Source organism: Cantharellus anzutake (assembly GCF_015039405.1).
Source record: "Cantharellus anzutake strain C23 chromosome Unknown EI90scaffold_1, whole genome shotgun sequence".
In the NCBI taxonomy this organism is placed as follows: domain Eukaryota; kingdom Fungi; phylum Basidiomycota; class Agaricomycetes; order Cantharellales; family Hydnaceae; genus Cantharellus; species Cantharellus anzutake.
This window is the reverse complement of record NW_024066951.1, coordinates 2,478,637-2,500,493: the sequence shown is the minus strand read 5'-3', so window position 1 is coordinate 2,500,493 and position 21,857 is coordinate 2,478,637. Positions and strand designations below refer to the sequence as shown.

Sequence of the window (21,857 nt, the reverse complement as noted above, 5' to 3'; positions counted from 1 at the left end):
GCGGAGCCGGAGGCTGTTCCTCAAACCGGAGAAGTGTAAGTTTGAGCAGTGGAGGATCAACTACCTGGGCCTCGTCATCTCAGAGAACCATGTTGCCATGGACCCGGTGAAGGTGCAAGGGGTAACGGACTGGCCAGCACCCACAAAAGTCAAGGAGGTCCAGTCCTTCCTCGGGTTTGTCAACTTCTACCACCGCTTTATCCAGGACTTCTCTGAGAAGGCCCGACCCCTCCACGCTCTCACCCGGAAATCGAAACAGTGGACCTGGGGGCAGGAGGAACAGGAGGCATTTGACGGGCTGAAGGAGGCTGTCACCTCGGCGCCTGTCCTCACCTTCCCATCAGACACAGGCTGGTTCCAGCTAGAGTGTGACGCCTCGAACTTTGCAATGGGGGCAGTGCTCTCTCAGCTCCAACCTGATGGGGAGTTCCACCCAGTGGCGTTCATGTCGAAAGGCTTCTCGGATGCAGAGAGGAACTACGAGATCTATGACAAGGAGATGCTTGCCATAGTCCGAGCCCTGGAGGAGTGGCGTCATTTCCTTGAGGGCACCCCTGAGAGATTTGACATATACACTGATCACAGGAACCTCTCTTACTTCCGGGCAGCTCAAAGGCTGAACCGACGCCAGGCATGGTGGTCCCTCTACCTCTCCCGCTTCCATTTTCACCTGATTCACAAGCCAGGCAGACTCATGGGGAAACCGGACTCCCTCTCCCGTCGCCCAGACCACCCAAAGGGGAGGGATGACAACACAGACATGACCCTCCTACGCCCGGACTGGTTTGAAGTCAGGGCCACAGAAGGAGCCGTGGTGGAAGGGGAAGAGGCGAACATTCTAGATAGGATATGCAGGGGGAGGGACAGAGATGAGGGAGTAGTGAAGGCGCTGAGGGAGTTAGAGAAAGGGACTCTGAGATCGGATGAATGGGAGAAGGAGGGGGAGCTGGTCCTCCACCGAGGACGGGTGTATGTCCCCAAAGACCTGCAACTCCGCCATGACCTGGTGCGACTCCACCACAACTCAGTGGCAACCGGCCACCCTGGGCGGTGGAAGACCCTGGAGCTCGTCTCCCGGAACTATTGGTGGCCCAGAATGGCTCAGTACATTGCACAGTATGTTTCCGGGTGCGACACCTGCAACCGAGTGAAGTCCTTCCCGTCCCGGAAGGTGGGGAAGCTGATCCCAAACAAGATCCCCTCCCGCAGATGGCAAGTGATCTCGGTGGATACCATTGGTGAGCTCCCAGACTCCAAAGGGTACAATGCAATCCTGGTGGTGGTGGACCGACTTTCCAAGCGTATCCACGCAATCCCCACAGTCACCACTATGGACTCGGCAGGCGTGGCCCGGCTCTTCTTAGAACATGTCTGGAAGCACCACAGCCTCCCAGAGGAAGTGCTCAGTGACCAGGGAAGCGCTTTTGTCTCCTGGTTCTCCAAGGAATTGGCAAGCCTTCTAGGGATTAAGCTATCCCCCTCAACGGCCTACCACCCACAAACTGATGGCCAGACAGAGCGTGTCAACCAGGAGATAGAAGCCTACCTCCGTGTGTTTGTCAACCACAGACAAGATGACTGGGCTGACTGGCTACCTCTTGCCGAATTCGCGTACAACAACCGTGTTCATTCCTCCACCCGCCACACCCCCTTCGAGCTTGACTCTGGGCAACACCCACGCATGGGAACCGAACCAACCCGCACATCAGAGGTCGAAGCAGCTGATGACTTCGCCTCCCGCATGATGAAGATGCAGGAAGAGGCAAAAGCAGCCCTGGAGCACACAGCAGATGAGATGGCCCGGTACTATGACCGAAACCGGAGAGCAGCACCAAGGTACAAAGTTGGGGACAGGGTCTGGCTCAGCACCCAGAACTACACAATGGACCGGCCCACCAAAAAACTCGACCACAAATGGATCGGCCCCTTCCCAATTACCAAGGTAGTATCCCCAGCAGCGGTAAAGCTGCAACTCACCCCGCAGCAGAAGGGGATCCACCCAGTAGTCTCGGTCACCAACGTCCGCCCCTACCTCCCAGACGAAATCACAGGACGCCCAGCCGACCCGTGCCCAGGCCCAGATGTGGTAAATGGGGAAGAGGAGTATGAGGTAGAAAAGGTCCTAAACTCCAGATATAGGTATGGACGACTCTGGTACCTCGTCAAATTCACTGGCTGGCCACACTCGGAGAATGAATGGCTTCCCTGGGAGAACTTGGAGCACTCCCCAGACCTCGTGGAGGAATTTCACCAAGCCCACCCCACAGCCCCCAAACCGACAAGGACCAGAAGACCCCACCAACCAAGAACATCAGCCACTTCGAGGTGAAGTGGCATAGAGGGGGGGTGATGTCAGGGCACAGCCCTTGACCCCACTCACCCTCAGACACCCTCACCCTTCTCCTAACCACCCTCTCTCCACATTTCCCCATTCCCCTTATCCTTCCCCCCACTGTTTCACATAATGACACGTGCACGCGAACCCGTGGGAACGTTCTGGGCGAGCGACTCGCCCAGAAATGTACAGCCACAACCGTGGGAACATTCTGGGCGAGCAGCTTGCCCAGAACTTTCCCACGGGTCACACCCATTATGGAAAGTCGGCAGCAAGCGGGAACTGTATAGTTCCTAGGGTCCTTTTGTGTCGGCCTCACAGGGGGCTGAGAAGCTTACCCTTCTTCTCAGCTCATTCCCTGTGAAGGCTGAGGCCAGTCCCCTCAGCGACTTCGAGGAGTTAGCACCTGGGGAGAGTACTCCAGCTTCCACACCCGGCCTCGCCCTCCGGCCACTCCCAGCTGGGGTCCGGATCCTGACACACAGGTAGTTGTGTGTTTATGTGTCAGGGCACACCCGCCTGACCCTGCACCACACCCCGCGCCATACTGCCCTACTCTGCTTTCCCCACTATCACCCCCCATCCCTCCTTTCTCACTTTCCCCTTTTCTCTCTATTTCTATTCTATGGTCGATTTCCCTTTTCTCCATGTACCACTATGTACCTAACCCCACTCCCCCGATCGCTGCATGCGCCGCGCACACACTCCTGCCTACTGAGCGGCCACCTCTGGGATCTCCCAGGGAGACACCCAGGGAGACGCGGCTGTGTGCAGAGATGATGTGGCTTCTCCCACGTGACCCTGACTGCATGTATATAATAGCGCCTGGGGTGGGAACAGAAGAAGCAGCCTTCTTCTCAACTTCCCACTTCAGCCTAAGTGGTCGGGGACGCTCACCCTGCAACGGGACCACCACTACGCATAGCCGACACCTGTCCCATCAAGTCCCTTGCACCGGGACCTTGCCGCTTTCGGAGCTGTCCCTGACATTATGTGTCTATACAATTTTGAATTGGTTGGGCATTGGGTCAGGGGGTGGGAGGCTTGGGTTGGGTCGTTGGGTCGTTGGGGGGGTTGGGAAGGTTGGGTCATAGTTATGAAGTACGATAGCTGGACACATTGTTTAGACTTACATCTCACATATTTACAATTTAAATACTCTAGTTGCTTTTGGAATCGTATTTTACATTTTCTTTTCACATGCACATGAGCGTTGTGGAACGTGCTGGGTGGGGCATTTAGGTTTAGTCAATGAAGTCCTTTGGCAGATCAAAAGAGAGATGAAATGGGCCAGTTCTGTTGAAATAACCACCTCAGCCTATCAGGGCATATGGTGTAATGGCTGTGCACACTGAGTTTGTGATCCAGAGGACTGGAGTTCGATTCCCAGTATGTCCAACTTTTAGGTTTCCCTAAAAGACCACATGCAAATTCCAACATGGTGGACATTCTGCGGAATACACCAAGCACACCCAAATCCGGTTGCTGCCATGTGAGCTGGGCACGTGAAGTCAAGCATTAAATTAGCCGGCCTGACAAAGTTTCAGGGGGTGTAGCTCAGAGCACTAAGGACCCAAATCCGGCTGCTTCAGACCACATGACATGGACATGTAGGAGATTAGCAGTAAGTCTGGCCTGAATATGAATTCAGGGGGTGACGGCTCACGGGTTGTTGGAACCCTGGTGGTTTGGGTCACATGTGGATCACATGGTTGATTGTTATGGAAATGGGAATTTCCCATTTCTAGCCTCTTATGGGCTCTGTACAGTACAAAGTCACGTGATATGTATATAATACAACAAGAACCAACTATTATCACCCAAAACACCCGATGTCCATGTTATTGTAAACACCACTGTTACAACATCTGTTACATTAATTGTAACATCTTCTCAATGTCACGGCCCCCTCCTGCACCCGAACGCTATAGAAATGGGCCAATTAGGCCCCATTTTTATAACATCGATCCAATGTGAAGGGGGTGTGTTGAAATAACCACCTCAGCCTATCAGGGCATATGGTGTAATGGCTGTGCACACTGAGTTCGCGATCCAGAGGACTGGAGTTTAATTCCCAGTATGTCCAACTTTTAGGTTTCCCTAAAAGACCACATGCAAATTCCAACAAGTTCCCGGAGTGAGAAACCATCCGCGTTTCTCTGGTGGCATCCTCGTGATAGATAAGGCTCCAGCCTCTATGTCAGTGGTGGTGGTGGTTCAGGTTTATTGTTGTTGTTGTACTCTGATTTGTTACCCCGCGGTCGCGTGACGACGCAACAGTGCGGCTACCCCTACTGTAATCTACATCGAGTTTACATGTGAGGTCATCGGGACGGGAAAATAGGAAGGGCGGGTGGGTGATGTCAGGTTAAAGCATAATCCTCTGGTTTGTGGCATCAGGGGGTGGGTGTCATGTAAGGAAGGAGAAGGGGCAGAGGTCCGATCATGGGCTGTCTCTCATTGAGACTTCGACAGCAGGGGGTCCGGAGGTCTTTCCCATGTTTGTTACCAATAGTTTAGGCATGATCTGTGCCTTCTTGCAATATACCGGGCAGATGCGACTGGTTGACAGGTGGTCCTCCTTACAGTTGATGCATTTCGGTGGTTGGTCTTCAGGGTGGTCATTTGTCATATGGTCCTCATCACCGCATACGTGGCAGAGGTGGGCGGACTTGCACTGATGTGACATGTGGTGGAGAGACGCACATTTTTCACAGTGAACTGGGCAGGGCCGGTCTTTGTAGTCAGAGACTGTAGCCAATGTACCTGATATAGAAAGATTTGGCGCTCTGGAATTGCTGCACCTTTTCGAAGCTGTCAAACGTAAATACAAGTGACACTCTTTGACTTGTTCGTAGTTTCACATCGCTGGCCAACCAAGATGGTGGTGCTGTGGGGCTGAATTGGTCCCAGAGCGGGCCATACCCATCTTGAAGTTGAGTAAGAATTTGTTCGGGGTTGTATGGGTCGCTTCCTGGCGTCTCCCTGGTGGGGACACCATCGAGCTTTTTCCGATATAGGGCTTTGTCTTGCCAGGCAGTTGTTCAGTAGGGCTGGCCATCATTGATAATGCTGACTATTTCCTCTTTGAGGGGTGTTAAGTCTACTGCGTGTGTTCCAACTGCTCCAACAACAACGATGTTGCCTCGCGCAGAGGAGTATGCAGCCAAGATTTGCTTGTTCGCCATGGGTTGCTTCTCCTTCAGTAGCATATTAATACATCGGACTGTGTCGGGCTGTATGTTATGCTTGTGAATAGGAAGCGGCGGGTCGGTGGCAATGATCAGGTGGCTAGGGTGGTTCTTTTGGGAGGGTAGTGTTGGCTGGGGCGGTTTATTATCTGGTTTCTTGGTTGGTTTGATTGGGATGGGGTTTGCAGAGTGTATGATGGTGTGGTGGTTGTTGTTCTGGGATGTGGGGGATTGTACTGAGGGCGCTGGTGCAGAATGCATGGTGTTCACTGTTTTCGGCATGTTAGCTGCAGGTTCCTGTGTCTGCATTATTTTCTCATTCGCCTTCACTAGCTCCGCTGTTAAGGGTAGCGTTGTAGGAGAAATAATGGCCACACTATGGAAACCCATTATGGAAATATGCCAGATAAATCACAAAACCTCATACGACAAGTAGATATGAGAAAATAGAAGGACCTGAATTTTAACGAATTTTACGAATTTTTACGAATTATTATGACTGTGCACGATAAATCGAAAGAAAGAAAAATAGCAAAAATACTTCAAGCTTACCACCAACGAGACGGAATTCTCGGGGGAATTTATAGCAAATATTAAACCAGGAATTAGGACAATCGACCAAGATTTGACTATAAAAATAACCAGAGAACCTCCACGAAAACTACTTTCCCACATCCGCACACGTAGCCAAGGATGGAAATACCATGGAACAAGGATTCCTCAGGAACTAATGCAAAAGTCAAAGTCGTGTTTATAATAGGAAATGTAGATGTCCCCCAAACGGACCCAATGAGAGTAATTACAAGGGAAACTACCCATAAACGACGGAGATATGACTAAAACCCTTGCAAAATGAGGACAATGTCTAAAAGGCAAGCGCGAAGATTAACTAGTAACGACCGAGACAAGCTTGATAGCCCATTAGAAAGGAAGGGATCTAAACTTAATCCTCCCAAAGTTTCATAATAAAAGGATCATGCGTTAATGAGATATCCAATAATGGGAATAGCGACATCAAAAGTCCAAGCTCAGGGAAAAGACGATGTTTGCATAGGATCCATAATTAAAACATACAACGAAATTTACACAGAAATTATTAAAAATGGGGAACTATAGATATGCAAATTTTCAGCCCAAACGGTCCAGCCGTTGTGAAGCTATACCCATGACGGGAATATAGAAATCCACATCATGTGTAATGACACGTGAGGGTGGCGATGCGCAGGGAACCGGCCGTTGGAACCGAGATCCGCACTTCGGCAGATCGCAAAGACCAATTTCCGTCCAAATAAGGAAGAGCCCGGTCAAAACAAAGCACGGAAAGTGCAAAACAACCTTAGATCATGAGGGAAAAATCTGAAATAAATCACAGAAGCCCATATGAAAGAAATAAACACCCACGCATATTATAAATCCCAAACAATTAAACGAAAACGGCTCCCACATATGAACGACTATGGGAACGACACACGTGATTACCGAATGTGTGCATGAATCTTTGCTAACTCAACAAATACCAGGAAATAGGACACAATCTTAGTACCATTGGAAAGGTGAGAATAAATGAAAATTTATGATACCAAGAACGTGAGAAAACATCCAGAAATGAATGAGATACAAGGACATGAAGTTAGAAACCTGAAAACGCGCGGGAAAACAGCTTCAAGAGGTCCAGAGTCCTAAATAAAATACATAAAAATATGATATCTTCAAGGACAACCTACTATAACAACCAACAATACATATGGAGGATTAGGATGTGATAATACAAAAGGGAATCAGGGAATATGAACGAAATTCACGAAAACCACTAAACTACGACGGACCATGGCGGGAATTTTAGGGAACGATGTTCTAATGAAGTGGAGAGCTATAACACATTCGTTTGAGTAATTCTTGACTACTAGCAACTTGTTCTTTCAGTTTTAAACCTGAATAATTCACTCATTTATCATTTCAGTCTCATTTTAAGTAAATGTCACTAAATAAAATTGGAATAAATCAGCTGAAGGTCTCAGCACAGCCATATGCATAATAATGCGAAGTTTGAATTCAGAATCATCGAGTCATAGCAAATTTAATGGTATATATAGGGAATTTGAAATAGGTAACTGCGACAAATACAGCACAGTCAAGTTCCAATTAACCATTAAAATAGCTTAGGTGAGGGAGGACAATAAGAATTCTAGGTGCAGTCTGACCGCAGTAGAACCGCAGTTCAGCGCAGCATAAGTGCAGTAGAACTATAGCATGAAAATTTCATTTTTTATTCAGTTTGAGAAAAATACACTGTAAATAAATCCTGTAAATAGAAGGTAGAGTGTGAAAAAGGAAGGCGACCCAAGGAGTATAAAAGGGAGACCCTTTCTGCGACTTTTCGCCCCCCTTAGAGAAGTAAGAAAATAGAGTATTATTTTTCTCAAGCATTTCTGGTTGTCACTCCAGTGCGAAAAAGTGATATACAGTTAAGATTGCCACTGTAGTAAAAGGCAGCAATAAAGGAGAGAAATATTAAGTAGATATTTCAAGAGGAGAGCTGGTTAACACTCCAGATTTCAAAGTGTAAACACAAAACAGTTATTTTGCTACTGTTAAAACAAGCAATAAAATAAGACAAAAATAAAACAAACTCAAGGGACACTCCAGACAGAATCCAAATTCATTAACTGAATAGAATCTTTGAAACTTCACCAAGTAGAAGATTAAATTCAAGTTTAAATCCAAATTAAACAACGCTACACAGAATTACACCTAGACAAATTAATAAATTTCAATAAAGAAACAGCTCCGCAGGGCTCGGTTTATCTGTAAGTCAATTCTCAGGAACTTTAAAACTAACCCATAAAAATAGAATTAGCCAAAACACTCGGATTGGTACTATATTTACAATAAATAACACTAGTACACTTCCCCATCCTAACTAAAGAACCAGGGAACAGCTTGGTGGTGGTCTCGTTTGAACCTCCCAACTGACCTTCCTTCGTTCTCTCCTTCAGCGTTCATTTGAGCCAAGCTCTTACATGTGGCAGTAGCGTGTTCAAGGGCAATGGACAGGGGAGTTATGTCTGGGAACTTTGGGAGGGGCGCACCGAACATGACATAGATATCCTCGATTTTCTTTTTGACCGATTCATCTAGCGTTGGTGGTGAGAGTTCCATTTTTAATCTAGTGGCAGCTTCCCAAGCAGAGTTGATCGATGTTACAAATTTTTCGACAGTCACGCTTTGCAATATGCGGTTGGGTTTCTGGGGTGGTGTCTTCGGCACTGAGGGTGCTGCGCGATTCGGCAGGGGCGAAGAGTCCGACGGCCTCTTTTTTGAGCCGTTAATACTAGTTGCTTCTGAATTTTGGGTGTTGCGCATAAAATTAGCCCATGCTTCGTTGGTCACGTTCTCGAGCCCCCCCAGGTTCACAAGAGGACCTGTGGGGGGGTCTTGCGGCCCTTCATTTTGGGGCATAAGACGGTTATGGCGTCGGTATGGCACTTTGAGATACCCGAGCGAGATTTCGACAGTTTTTTGTTGTGGTGGTGAACATACTTCCAACAGGTTCCACAACAACTTGGCAAAGGGCGTTGTTCAGGTTTATTGCCTCGCGGCCCCGATGTGTCGTGGCAGTGCGACCACTCATACATTCAGGACACGGGCCGACAACTCCGTACAACACCTTCTGTCATGACCGGACCATGACCCCCCTCACATATGAACTTTTCGCACTTTACTCGATCCCTTCGTTTAAACCAAATTATTTCATTTCCCCTTTATTTTACAGCCCTCCATACTTAATAATCTACCCCTTCTCATCCTCGCTCCCACACCTAGCTCGAGCCACTACACCGTGATAGGTGTCGCACGTTCCTATGTGCTTTCTACACATTCGCGCGCTCCGACCCGTGAGACTTTTTAAGAAATTGGGCTCCCTTTGTCATATCGGGTTTGTCTGCCCCGGCCTACATTGTTCGTCGGTCCTGAGGTCCACTCCTTATTCAAATTCGATTCCGTGCCTCAATTCCGTTATTTTTTGCACGAATTACACACTACCGTCACCCATGGTCTCGCGTACAGAGAAGTTATGTCACACAATCCACCAAACTCTTTGTGCTAGACACACTCTGCACCTCATGTGGTCATCGCGAACATAACGACGCTGATCTTCTCCGTCCCGCACTTGGCCATGCATCAAGCCTGGTGAAAGGTGTATCGTTAGAGGACCCGCCCCACTGTAATCTCTGCGGTGGTCTTTTATGTCCAGGCGTTATTTGGTTCGAGGAGATCCTGCATGCACCACCTACGAGAAATTAATCAGGTCGCAGAGAACGCTGACGTGGTTGGAACGTCCTTGACGGTGTGTACAGTGTGGTCCCAACCATCCCGTGGAATGTCCGCTCAAAATCTATAAGTCAATCCCGCTGCGGGATTTGCTTATGACGTTTGCGGAGCGTGGTGAAATCGTCACCGCCTCCAATATACTTAGAAAGCCCGGAGACGACGATTTTCTTTCCGGGCCTGTGCGATATGACGTACCGATCTCCCATGTCCATGCTGAGGGGCAAGGTATCACTACGCCTGCAATGGGACCGTTAGCTGTGTCCAGAGGTCAATACACGGCGACATCTGCTGGGTTCAAAACGATATCTGGATTCGTGTCCCACTCCGGAGTACCAAACGCTTTCTGCATCTTCCACTACTGAGTACGTTTTGTCTTGAAATGTCAAATCTAGACTCGCGATTAACTACATGAATGTTATCCTTCCCAAATTTGTTTTTTATTCAGGCTTCATGACAGCGATCGAACACGATGTTTTTCTGCAGAAAGTGCAGCAAACGCCGGAAGGGCTCTCCATGCGGCTGAAGCAGAACTATGAATTTAACCATTGAGTCTGGGGGAATGTCGGAGAGCAGAAAATGTTCAAGCGCTCACGCAAATATCAATACGCCTTGGGGTATCCTAGCTCGTTAATGGCGTAAGTACTCGCGGAACGATAGAATTAAACACAAAGCCACCCAGAATATTTATCTGAGCCGATTCGTCTGTTGGTTTTCATATGCTCAATCGGCCAAAAACATTATTAGCCCAACGCGAAGGGCAGGCCACTTAACAACGAAGCAACGGCACCAGGAGCGGTGGAACGCTTGCCTGTAATCTGCTGGGTCAGTTGCAGGAATGGTCTCGAGATTCTATGTGCGATATTGTGGATAGCATCGTGGATCACAGCTCCTGGCCACTTTACCTTGATTTCCTCAAAAACGCGGGAAACCTCTGCTTTGTTATACTGTTTAACAGCGAATGCGACCGCTTCACCGCTTTCGTAACCATTAATCTCGTCCGCGGCTGCTTGTAGGGGTTGTACATATCGAGCTATAAGAGCAATTCTATAGCCCCACTTTCCGGAATGACGACCGGAGCAATAGTGGGAGAAGATTGGGTACAGAGATTGTGGTGGATCCGTTGGCATCTTAATTTTGCTCAGTGCGCACATGCACTTCCAGTGCTCAGTCGCCATACTATTTCAGGAACCAAAGCTACTGACCACACAGATTGGCTGCAATGACTTTGAGGCTTTGTAGCGTCAATTGCAGGAGAGTTCACGGTCAAACCTAGAGTACTTGGGAATTGTGGTGTTGTGGAAAGGGGATTATGATGTCACTACTGAGGAACGGCATCTGCTTTGCAATGTGAGGTAATACTGTATCCAATTTAATGCACAGGCTGGGATAGGAATAGCAGGCTAGGTGGCCCTTTGGATTTAGTAATGACGCTGTCGAATACTCGAATACTTCACTGGCATTCCCTGGGTCCTCCACGAGTATCACGCGCACAGCAGGTAGATTGGAGGGTACCGAAGGCTCTCAGAATAATCCAGGTCATCGAATAGCTGGGAGAGCTGGTGCATCCGTAGGTGTTGTTAGGTCATTCGTGTTGCCGTACGAGTTTGGGAGTGCAAGCGCCATCAGCCAATGTGGCGAGCCTGGAAGCATGTACGTCAGCGCAATCATATCCGAAACTATAGCCTCTAGAGCAAGTTGGAGGGCGAAGAGAGAGCATATGCAAAGGGTTGTCTGCCACTGAGCTCGTTGTAGAAGTGGGGTTTTGAGGATTGCACTTTTGAACATGAACAAGGATACTTATCTGCCAAACAGGGTTGTCCTTGCTCAGATGCCACAAGACACCACCGACTAGCAATAATCACGGCGGTTTCGTGCCGAGCAATATCAAGTGACAGGGCAAGCGGCGTTAATTTATCGCTCCATTAGCGCGCTTCCTCATTCAATCTAGAGTGTTAAGTAATTCATGTTGATCGATTCACGAAGATGGACATAGTAATCGACATCAACTTCCTAATTATGATCCGGGTGGCGCACGGTTGCGGAGCCGGTCCATTCCAGGGTTAGGACCAACCTTATTGATTCACTATCCCGCTTACTGAACAAAAGTTTTTGGCAGGAGAGGACATAGCGGTCAGAAGGGTCTTCAAGGTAGGGAATCACTGGAAGTGCACATCATGTCTGGATTTCGTCATTTGATGAACGACATCCAGTAGTAGCACTGGTCATGTAGTGCACAAGTGGTTACCAGGAGACATGACAATGCACTATCTACATACAAGACGTGGTAATATAGCGCTGGTCAAACACGGGTCGTACCTGAACTAGGAATGGGCAGTCATCATAGGATTCGAAACAGCGAAATTTGGGTTGGGTCATAAAGTGTTAGGAACAGCGCGCGGTAAGCTAGAATCTGACTAAGTGAACCAAGTGGCCGCGGCATTCGACCGCCAATCGACTTGGGCTTCGTCTCAACCAATTTGCATCATCGATCGATCCTAACCTTGACATCATCCGTGATACAGAAACATAGATCAGTACAACACCAATGAGAAAAAATTTGTTAAAGGAAATGGATACGATATTAGGATTGAAAGCTGCAACTGTGATTTGTTATGGGTGTAGCGTGGCCAACCCTGTAAATATTTTTTCGATGGTTTGCAAAAAATTGAGGTTGATGTCGAGCCGAATATACCAATTGCCATGTGCAGGCAGTAAAGTGGCCGATGCAATGACGAGGAGAACATGCTCAAATCTGGACCATTTGTGCCTCAGAATGACGTCCGAGATTGGTAAGAGCATTATGTAGATCCTTGAGCGAGTTGGCCAATTTTGGGGCATATGCTCCTGGGTTAACAGCAACTAAGTGGTGGTAAAGTTTGACGCTTTCTTCGATGAATGGGAGTGCCTCCGAGTGCTGTCCGAGTTTGGAAAGAGCATTATATAGATTGTTAAGTGACATGGCCAATTTTGGGGCATATGCTCCTGGGTTAACAGCAACTAGCTGGCGCCGGATTTTGACACATTCTTCGATAAATGGGAGTGCCTCCGAGTGCCATCCGAGATCCGAAAGAGCAGTATATAGATTGTTGAGTGACATTGCCAAATCTGGGGTGTATGATCCTGGGTTAACGGCAACTAGCTGGCGCCGGAGTTTGACGCTTTCTTCGATGAATGGGAGTGCCTCCGAGTGCCGTCCGAGATTGGAAAGAGCATTATACAGATTGTTGAGTGACATGGCCAAATCTGGGGTGTATGATCCTGGGTTAACGGCAACTAGCTGGTGGTAGAGTTTGACGCTTTCTTCAATGAATGGGAGTGCCTCTGAGTGCCGTCTGAGAAGCAAAAGAGTACTACATAGATTGTTGAGTGACATGGCCAAATCCGGGGTGTACGATCCTGGGTTAACGGCAACTAGCTGGTGGTAGAGTTTGACACTTTGTTCGATGAATGGGAGTGCCTCCGAGTGCTGTCCAAGATTGGAAAGAGCATTAGTTAGATTGTTGAGTGTCATGGCCAAATCCGGGGTGTATGATCCTGGGTTAACAGCAACTAGCTGGCGGTAGAGTATGATGCTTTCTTCGATGAATGGGAGTGCCTCTGAGTGCTGTCCGAGATTGGAAAGAGCGATATGTAGATTGTTGAGTGACCCGGCCAAATCCGGGGTGTATGATCCTGGGTCAACGGCAACCAACTGGCGCTGGAGTTTGACACATTCTTCGATGATTGGGAGTGCCTCCGAGTGCTGTCCGAGTCCATCAATGGCATTATATAGATTGTTTAGTGACCTGGCCAAATCCGGGGTGTAGGAGTTTGAGTCCACAGAAACAAGGTAACGGCAAAGTACAACAGAATCGTTTGCTGCCTTGTATGCCTCCTGGGGTCTTGAAAAAAATTGCAGAGTCCCCGGAAGCTTGGTAAGCACATCAGCCAGTGCACTAACAGCCCTGTGGTCAACAGCCAACTAGAAGACCATGAGGCAGTTTCTTTAACACAATTCATAACCCATACCTTGGCCCACTCAGGAAGTAACAAGATACTGACATAGCTTTCCATTCTCACACAGACTTCCACCCACCGAGTTGCTTCCCGACCCAGAAACATACCAACTGACCCAGCAAGCTCCTCTGATGGTCCCTTGACTCCACTTAGGTGGTGGACGATGTGGCGACATGCATAACGAAAGTGCTCAGATAACTCCGATGGAGGAATGCGCGGCATTTCAACTTCTTCGGACAAGTTTTCGATCTGTCCTAAGCCCTTTACAGAGCAGAGTCCCCCGTTCAAAATCTTGGTGCATTGCAGGGCGACCCTGGCATTCTCCACCCCCACAGCTATGGGAGGGCAATGCGAGCTGATTGTTTGGGGATGGATCCGATCGACAATAAAATCGCGGAAAGATTGGTGTAAGATGCAAACCGGAATGTGAGAATCCTCAATTCCTGAGAGCAGTGGAGCAAGTTCGGCCAATGCATATCGAACAGAAGACTTGAGGAAAGGTGACAAAATTGTGTCCCATGCTGTGATGGACAGAGGCTCCTGAGCAACGAAGATTGCTCCCATCACGATTGGGTAATCGTGCGCAAAATTTTCATCCTCCCAAGCACACTTCTTCAAGATGCTTGTATACAAGTCTTCCATCATCTTCTCAGCAGGGACCTCTGGTCGTTTGGCACCAGTGTCAAGCAGACTTTTTAGTGTCCCCATAGGATCCTGGTTGGTCATCTTCATGTAGCGAAAGATGGTGCTGATCCAGATAAACAAGCCATTTGCTCGTTCCGAGATCTCCTGCACCATTTTATCCTCGTCCTTAAGATTACGCTGTAGATCCCAATGTAATTTCTTTAGCTTTTGCAGCTGGAAGCGTATGAATTTAGCACAGTCCCGCACATTTGCCTCGTCCAAGAGATCGATAGTGAGACGATCAATAGGGTAATTGGGGGAGAGGTAGCGATTCACGAGATCAAATTGTCTCGATGTGATGAAGAATTTTATGGAAGATGGTAGCCTGGGCACTTCATCCCCAAGAATTTCGGCAAGGGATTCGAACGCTTCTTTGTCACATTCATCTAAAGCGTCGATGATGATCACCATAGGACGGTCAGAAGGCGGAGGTTTATGGAGTAGAGACGGAGCCACCAATTTCTTGAACTGCGTCGCGAATGAAGCTGTTGAGAGACTAGGATCGTTTCGAAGAGCAGAGGTAATGAAAGTGCGGTAAACGGGGTCATGGTCTGCCAAAGCTCGAGCCATGCCACTGAATAGAAAATCAGGCCGCGATCGTTCGCCCGCTTTAAAGAAGAAGGGCAGTAACAGGGTAACATCCCCTTCGCTGGCACATTGTTCTGCTATCGTGAGTGCAATCGAAGTCTTGCCAGCACCGGCCACAGCAGTCAACAGCATTAGCCGGTTCTCGCTATCCTCAGTGTTGCGGCACCATGCCATGATACGCTCAATGAGATCAACCCTAGTGTCTTCCAGGCACGCCTGAGTGGAATCATCATGAGCAAGATGAGGGTATCGGAGACTATCGAGAATTTTGTCTTCGTGTAGACAACGTTCTATGGCCGCTAACTTGGCGCCAGTTATCAAGTTCGTCCTAACCTGCATCGGCCGGAAATCAGAACGGTTATGGAAGGATACTGTAAGGAAAGCTACCTGAAACGATGCCAATGCTTTGTCAAAATCTTTCTTTAAGTCGTTAATTCTTCCCGGGTCTTTCAAGTAGGAGAATGTTTTTCTGAGAGTCGATCGTTTCTCTACTTTTTCCCGTCTTTCAATTTCGGACTTAATCTTCTGTAACGCGCTGGGACTTGATGTAACTACGATATCGAAGACTGCCAAAATGGATAGACTCACCCATCAAGCTCTGTGGCACTTTCCACCCATGGCTTTGCCTCTTCCGCTGATACATCATCGGACTTTATGGCTGAAGATACGTTGGCCATGGTGCTCGCTACGTATTCACCGAAACCAGCCCATTCCTTTGCGTTCTCCCTGAACTTCTACATGGCGCAAATCGGCGTGAGCTTTCACTCGTAAACGAGCATAATCATTACCAACGTTAACCTCGTCGTAGATGAAGAGTGCAGCACTAGTCGCATTCTTCAGGGGCGGACACCAATCAGCCGTGGCATTGACACCTCCAAGAGTTAAAACCGCCAAGTTACCCCCCACTGCGAGGAGATCTTTTGCCTGTTGCCTCGGAGTTTCAGCCCCTTGCTGCAGCGACATGGTCGACAACGGACAAGTAGATGGAGGAAAGAGCTTTAGGCGCGCAACGCACGTGTGAGCCCCTAAACGCTCAGAAGCTAGAGCCACGAGGCCTCCGGCTTATTATGGAAGGTTGAGGAAGAATATGATATATGTATTGACTATTTGGTCGACACCATACGGACCTCTGATCCAGTATCAGCGGCGAATTCCAGCGGTGGCATGACCCAGTATCATGCCGCCTAGAACTGGAAGCAGGATGAATGTGATTAGGAATAAGAACTAGATATGAACGAGCAAGGACTATCGGGACGTCATATGGAGGCACTGGTCACTGCGCTCGATTCGTACAGAGAGCTGGCGGTAAGCGCCGGTGGAGCACGCGCACGCGACGTATGTCAGTGGAGGCAGGGGATCCGGTCTAGCCTTTCATCAGGTCTTGGAGTGCAATCAGCTTTACTAGTAGGATGCCGGTAAGTGGCCGAGCGCCGGCTTTGCGCGCGTTAATAATGGGCCGCGGGCAGGTATATATCAGGCTTGATACCTGTCGTTACGTTACCGCTCTGGTCTCATTGTCAAATACGTAGCTGAAAACACACCTGCAAGCTGACAGTTGATGCCATAGAAAAATATCAGGATCGTGGAGTAGAGAATGACGAAATAGTTGAAAGTATCCAAGTATAGGACAGTGTGCCTGACGTAATGTATGTACCGGGGTACTAAACCACTGGAAGACAGGGATGCCCCGCCGGGATAACTTGGCACTGAATCGGAGTGTATACTAGCCACCGGGGAATATCGAGATCATAAAGAGTGTGCAGTTGGCGATGCGCTTCAATTTGGTTGATAGGCTTTGTTGATGCGCCGACATAATCAGTTTCCGATACTCAGTACAGTAGCCCAGTTTCGTGAAATAATCTTAACGGAAACAACGCCTGGTGTTCTGCTATACATATTTTGAACTGAGATCCGTCGGGGTCGTCGCAATATGTTCGGCCAACTCCGACACAGAAATTACATTCCCTCGCAAGTTGAAGTTCGCAGGCTCTTTCGCCAAATTCTGGCGTCTTTAAAATGCAGCAATTAGCATTCGTTTCCCAACTATGCACTGGCCCTTTAGGACTACACGATCACCTGGCCCGAAATTTATCTTATTTAACACTCCCCATGTCAATCACCATGTCAATCTTCTAGGGCCAATCCTTATGGTGCTCGCCAACATCTAGGCTTGACTCCAGCCGACACATAACGTTACCATACGGTTGTGCTCACTCTGGCTGAGATACTCCGACGCAATTTCGTTGCGACACTCCATTCCGTATCCCTGTTGACATGTGAGTATGGGGAACCTGCCCCTGGCCCTTACACGTCCAACCCATGCAGGTCTCCATGTGGCACTCCTACTCAGGCATGGGTTTTGTACTCACAATGCCTGGAAATTGAGCCTGACGTCCAACCGGTCACAGGACTTCAGAATTACCGAAATGTGTCTCGAGACCGCTCGACACCAAGTGGGCGCGTTGAAGGAACATCGCCTTCACTTCTCTCGGTGCTATTGAATATCGAAGGGTCTCACAGCGGTTGGGCCGCGGTTCGTTAATGCGACGCCGGTTCTTACTGAGGTGCACACAACACTCACTTCAGTCCAAGGGGCTCAACCAATGATTATGCGATCTATCCCTCTTTCTCTGCCCTCGCGCCTCTTCTCGCCGCCATCCTAGTGCCCTTCACTATGCCGTTTCCCTTAACGGTCTCTTTCTATTTTTCCTCACTCTCCCTTCGCCCTTTGTCAAGTGCCCTACCTCTGGACACTTGTAAGGGAAAGCAGGCAGAAACGACAGCGACTGATTTGCTACCGCATTTTTACTGTGACAAGGACTCCGCCGATGTCTCATTGTCGTCATTACTGGTTTTCCCTGAATATAACTGATTTTTCTTTTAGATCGCCGATTCGTTTCTTCCTCCTTTTTTAAAACCCCCGAAACGTTAATTTCTCAGGACAACCATTTCGAATTCACCTGTGTGTCGGGTCGCATGTGTCTAGGCAGCGTGTTTGTAAATGGTCTGGGTGGAACGGCATGGGCATGTTCGCGCACCTGCGTCTCAATCGTCTTGGCACTACGCGCCAAACTATCTCTTTTGCCTTCCGCCAACCAACCTCCGTGTTTCGACCCCCTTTTCCTTCAGAGTCCTATCATACCGGATGCTCCCATGCTTCTTCGGCAAATCCGCACAAAAATAGGCGCCCAATGTCAGCCAAATCCCCAACAGGCCCATTGCTGTCCGCTTTGCACCGCTCTTTAAGGTGAACGATATAGGAGTCATCTGGGGCCCTTATTCTGATCTTGGGATCGTGCAATTGTTCTGATGACTGACCACTTTCATCCCAGCATCTTATTCCCGCATCTGCGATTACTTATACGAAAGCTTTTATTCTTGGGGTCTATTCGGGCCATTAGCCAATATTTTCGATCAATATCAAACAGAGACGACGCTCTTCGGATAGAGCGACCATATAGCAGGTTGATAGGAAAATGGTTTTCTGGATTAAGCGGTAGAAGGTCGTTACACTCTAAAAGAGTTGGTGATACTGTCGATATCCGTGGCCTTGTCCCCACTTTGAGTTTCATGAAAATGAAGGATGATGGGGATCAAATCGTCTTGGTGGATGGCCAAGTGCCCCCGCTCAGCGGCATTTGATGTCTAAAGCTGACAATGATGTCAATTTCATCCTATGTAGACTTCTGGTGGAGCCGGCATCACGTCCTTCTAGCCGCTTTTGTTTTTCCAAGGCGGTTTGGGTAAAAGGATGACGAAGCCACCCATCATTCTTCGCCTGGTCCCGAAGAACTCCCACTGTCCATGATTCCCTTGACGATTCACACATGCTTTGAGACAGATCGCTGTATCGAGTACAAGAACACGGCGATTCTCAAAAAATGAATTGATTCCACTGAGCCCAGCCCCTAGAACTTGAAGATGACATGTCAGGCTCCGCCATTCATATTCGCGCCCCAGAGTCAAGAAGTCCTGTCAGTAGGGATCCTAGACATCAATAGATGCATATGGACATCGCGTGCAGGTAGCGTTGGTAGTCAGATCGACCCACTAGCCAGGCTAGCGACGTGAGGAATTCATAGACGAAAAGAAGAGACTATTGAGGCAACTTACACCGATAGAGCCGAAAGACTGGACGATGACGGAGGAAATTCCCAAGAGTGAATGATGGAGAGTACCTCGGTGAGTATCATTGGCCAACCTTGGTCCTAGGTTAAGTGGAAATATGGTCTTACCGTACAAATCTGATGAGTTCAACGCGCAGAGGTGCAATGGTCGTCTCTAGAAATTCTACGGATGAAATTGAACAGAGTCGTTACTCGAGCGGAGAAGGTATCCTATGTGAGTGATGGGTACCGTGATGACTGCCCACCTGGCTAAGGAGGTGGCTAGTCAGAAGCAGTCTTGAGATAAAACCGCTCTAATACGGAAAACAAGCTGAACGGCGTTGACTTAAGAGCCCAAGGGAAAAGCCAAATGCTGATACCGGTATGAGCGAAAAGGGGGATGGCTTAGGCTGCAACACTCTCAACCCAAACGCGTGCTTGAGGGTCTCCCACATTCGGGAATATCGCACGAGGTCCTCTTTCGTCTCAACCATTTTTCCTGGTTGAATGTTCCATTCCCACTACTGTTCTGACAAGCCAGAAATTCACGGAATGAAGGAATAATCCCGGCGTCACCGTCATTCAAAAGGACAAAGGGGTAAGGAAATGGTCCCCCTTATTGGGTTCGCCCAGATCGTGAATTACCCTGACCGAAACGCTGATTCTCCGGATAGAGGGACAGTGCTGGAAACGGTGAATATATGCTCCAGACAGAGGTAGGCGTCATTTCGCTTCCTGGGCCAACCTATGTACCCCAAGATCGAGTGCAAGTGCCATCGGCCAAGGTAACGATCTTGAAAGTATGTTGGCGCAATCATATCCGAAACTGTAGCTTCTGGAATTGAGTAGGACGAGTTTGGGGGCAAAGAGAGAGCGTATGCAAGCAAGGTTGTCCTTGATCAGTCGCCAATAGACACTGGCAACATCGGGTAGCGATCATCATGCCGATTTCGTGCCGAGTGATATTAAGTAACGGGGCAAGCGGCGTTAATTTGTCGCTACATTAGCGCGCTTCTTCATTCAATCTAGAGTGTTAATTTTTGTTACATAATCGATTCACATTAACTTCCTAATTATGATCCGGGTGGCGCACGGTCGCGGAGCCGGTCCATTCCAGGGTTAGGACCAACCTTATTCACTATCTTGCTTACTGAACAAAAAATATTCAGCAGACGACAGATCAGTTGTAGTGGGAAGAATCTTCAAGCTTAGGGAATCACCTGGAAGTGCACATTATGTCTGGCTTTCATTGTTGATGAACAACATCCAGTAGAGCAGCACTAGCTAGTATATCATGTCGTAGTGGGCAAGTAGTTACCAGGATACATGACCACCTACTGTCAGAGACCGGATCGGGGTGGAGGAATGTCTCCGTGGCAGGGGGCTTCGGCCTCAGCGACTTATGCCAGGAGCGCTGTGCCAAGTTACATGTCCGTGCCCTAACTTACTTACTGGCAACGAGAACTAAAGGGGGTCAACTCTAGTCGATTTTATTACTGAGGTGTAACCTATTTACAAGTCAAGTATATATAGTTACAGTGGGGGCAGGCCCGTAAATGACAGGGCTGAGTGGAGCAGAGCTAACAGGGTTAAACATTAGCCGATTGAATATTACTGACAAGTCAGGTTACGGGGTTAGCGGAATGGTAGGCAATAACCCAGAAACAGAAAGGAGGGATAGGCCCGAAGGTGGGCTTGCAGGGCAAGCGAATGTATTGCCCAGTGGAGGCAGGGGTGCACTAGCGGACGTCGGAGCTGTCCAGAAGCCTTCAGGGCTCCATACTTAGGGAGGTGTAGGTAATATATTGAAAAGAGGGGGGGTGACCATCGAGGGAAGTGGAGGTGATTGCGGAATATGGGAGCTCCGAGGTTAGTGAAGAAGGAGCGGAGGTAGTCCGGAGAGATCGGAGGTAGTGGAAGTCGATGGCCGTGCATGGATATGACAGTATTGTCAAAAACCTGGATCGTAGGGGTAAATGCGTGAGTCCGAATGCAGGCGGGGCTCAACTAGAGGGGAATCCGAGAGCTCCGGTGGTGGACCGAAGCTTCTCCAGGAAGCCCAGTTCTGCTGGATGGTACAAGAGGCTCTAAGAGGGATGTGGCCTCAGCGACTCAGAGGGAGCGCTGTGCCTCCGTTACGTCTCAGTTAGTCCTTGTATTTCTTATGTCTGAGGAATCTTGTAGAATGGAATGGGATTCACTCATAGGGACTTTGGGTAGCATATTAGTTGTGATTAGAACTGAGGAGCTAGAGGTTCTAATCTATGGGTATTTATAAAGGGGAGTGGAAAGGACTTAGTCAAAGTCCGAATGACAATGGGACAACACCGAAAGGTGCCGAATGATACCGAGAGGTACCAAAAGGTCCCGAACAATATCTTTAATGGGGAACTGAGGTGTCGGACCATAGAGGGCAGAGTAAGAGGCCGGAAAATTGTCAGGGGACGGACCCCGGGTCCCCATGACCCCTCTCTACAGTCCACAGTCTAGCCTGTAAACACAGCCCATCTCAGGGCATAACTACTGTGGGTAAGAAAGTGTATAGATAAATGAAGAGTAGGCTACACTTGCCTACTGTGGGTAAGAAAGTGAGAAGAAGGTTAACTTCTCACTTTCCCACAGTGGCCC

General features: G+C 48.6%; 4 protein-coding genes and 1 non-coding gene across 5 annotated transcripts; 1 reads left to right on the top strand and 4 right to left on the bottom strand.

The window, feature by feature from the left end:
- The first annotated feature begins 3,659 nt into the window (after positions 1–3,659).
- EI90DRAFT_t7 lies at positions 3,660–3,733 on the top strand. The gene has a single exon. It is a non-coding gene; the product is annotated as a tRNA-Thr (tRNA).
- A 4,709-nt stretch (positions 3,734–8,442) lies between these two features.
- EI90DRAFT_3114939 (uncharacterized protein) lies at positions 8,443–8,985 on the bottom strand (the record flags this gene model as incomplete). The annotated part of the gene is made up of 1 exon (XM_039062724.1): positions 8,443–8,985. The coding sequence occupies one exon, from the start codon at positions 8,983–8,985 to the stop codon at positions 8,443–8,445; it is 543 nt and encodes a 180-aa protein (XP_038924078.1).
- A 1,579-nt stretch (positions 8,986–10,564) lies between these two features.
- Positions 10,565–11,139, bottom strand: EI90DRAFT_3028645 (uncharacterized protein). The gene has a single exon (XM_039058071.1). The coding sequence runs from the start codon at positions 11,028–11,030 to the stop codon at positions 10,596–10,598; it is 435 nt and encodes a 144-aa protein (XP_038924077.1). The 5' UTR covers positions 11,031–11,139; the 3' UTR covers positions 10,565–10,595.
- Positions 11,140–12,601: 1,462 nt separating this feature from the next.
- On the bottom strand, positions 12,602–16,086 carry EI90DRAFT_3114937 (uncharacterized protein; the record flags this gene model as incomplete). The annotated part of the gene is made up of 5 exons (XM_039062723.1): positions 12,602–13,816; positions 13,864–15,456; positions 15,511–15,658; positions 15,712–15,857; positions 15,916–16,086. The coding sequence occupies 5 exons, from the start codon at positions 16,084–16,086 to the stop codon at positions 12,602–12,604; spliced, it is 3,273 nt and encodes a 1,090-aa protein (XP_038924076.1).
- Positions 16,087–18,834: 2,748 nt separating this feature from the next.
- EI90DRAFT_3010975 (uncharacterized protein) lies at positions 18,835–19,723 on the bottom strand (the record flags this gene model as incomplete). The annotated part of the gene is made up of 4 exons (XM_039056428.1): positions 18,835–19,095; positions 19,237–19,324; positions 19,359–19,413; positions 19,576–19,723. The coding sequence occupies 4 exons, from the start codon at positions 19,721–19,723 to the stop codon at positions 18,835–18,837; spliced, it is 552 nt and encodes a 183-aa protein (XP_038924075.1).
- Positions 19,724–21,857: the final 2,134 nt, after the last annotated feature.

Excerpts from the sequence above, each read along its gene's own strand:
- EI90DRAFT_3028645 (XM_039058071.1), bottom strand. The coding sequence starts at position 11,030 with ATGGCGACTGAGCACTGGAAGTGCATGTGCGCACTGAGCAAAATTAAG.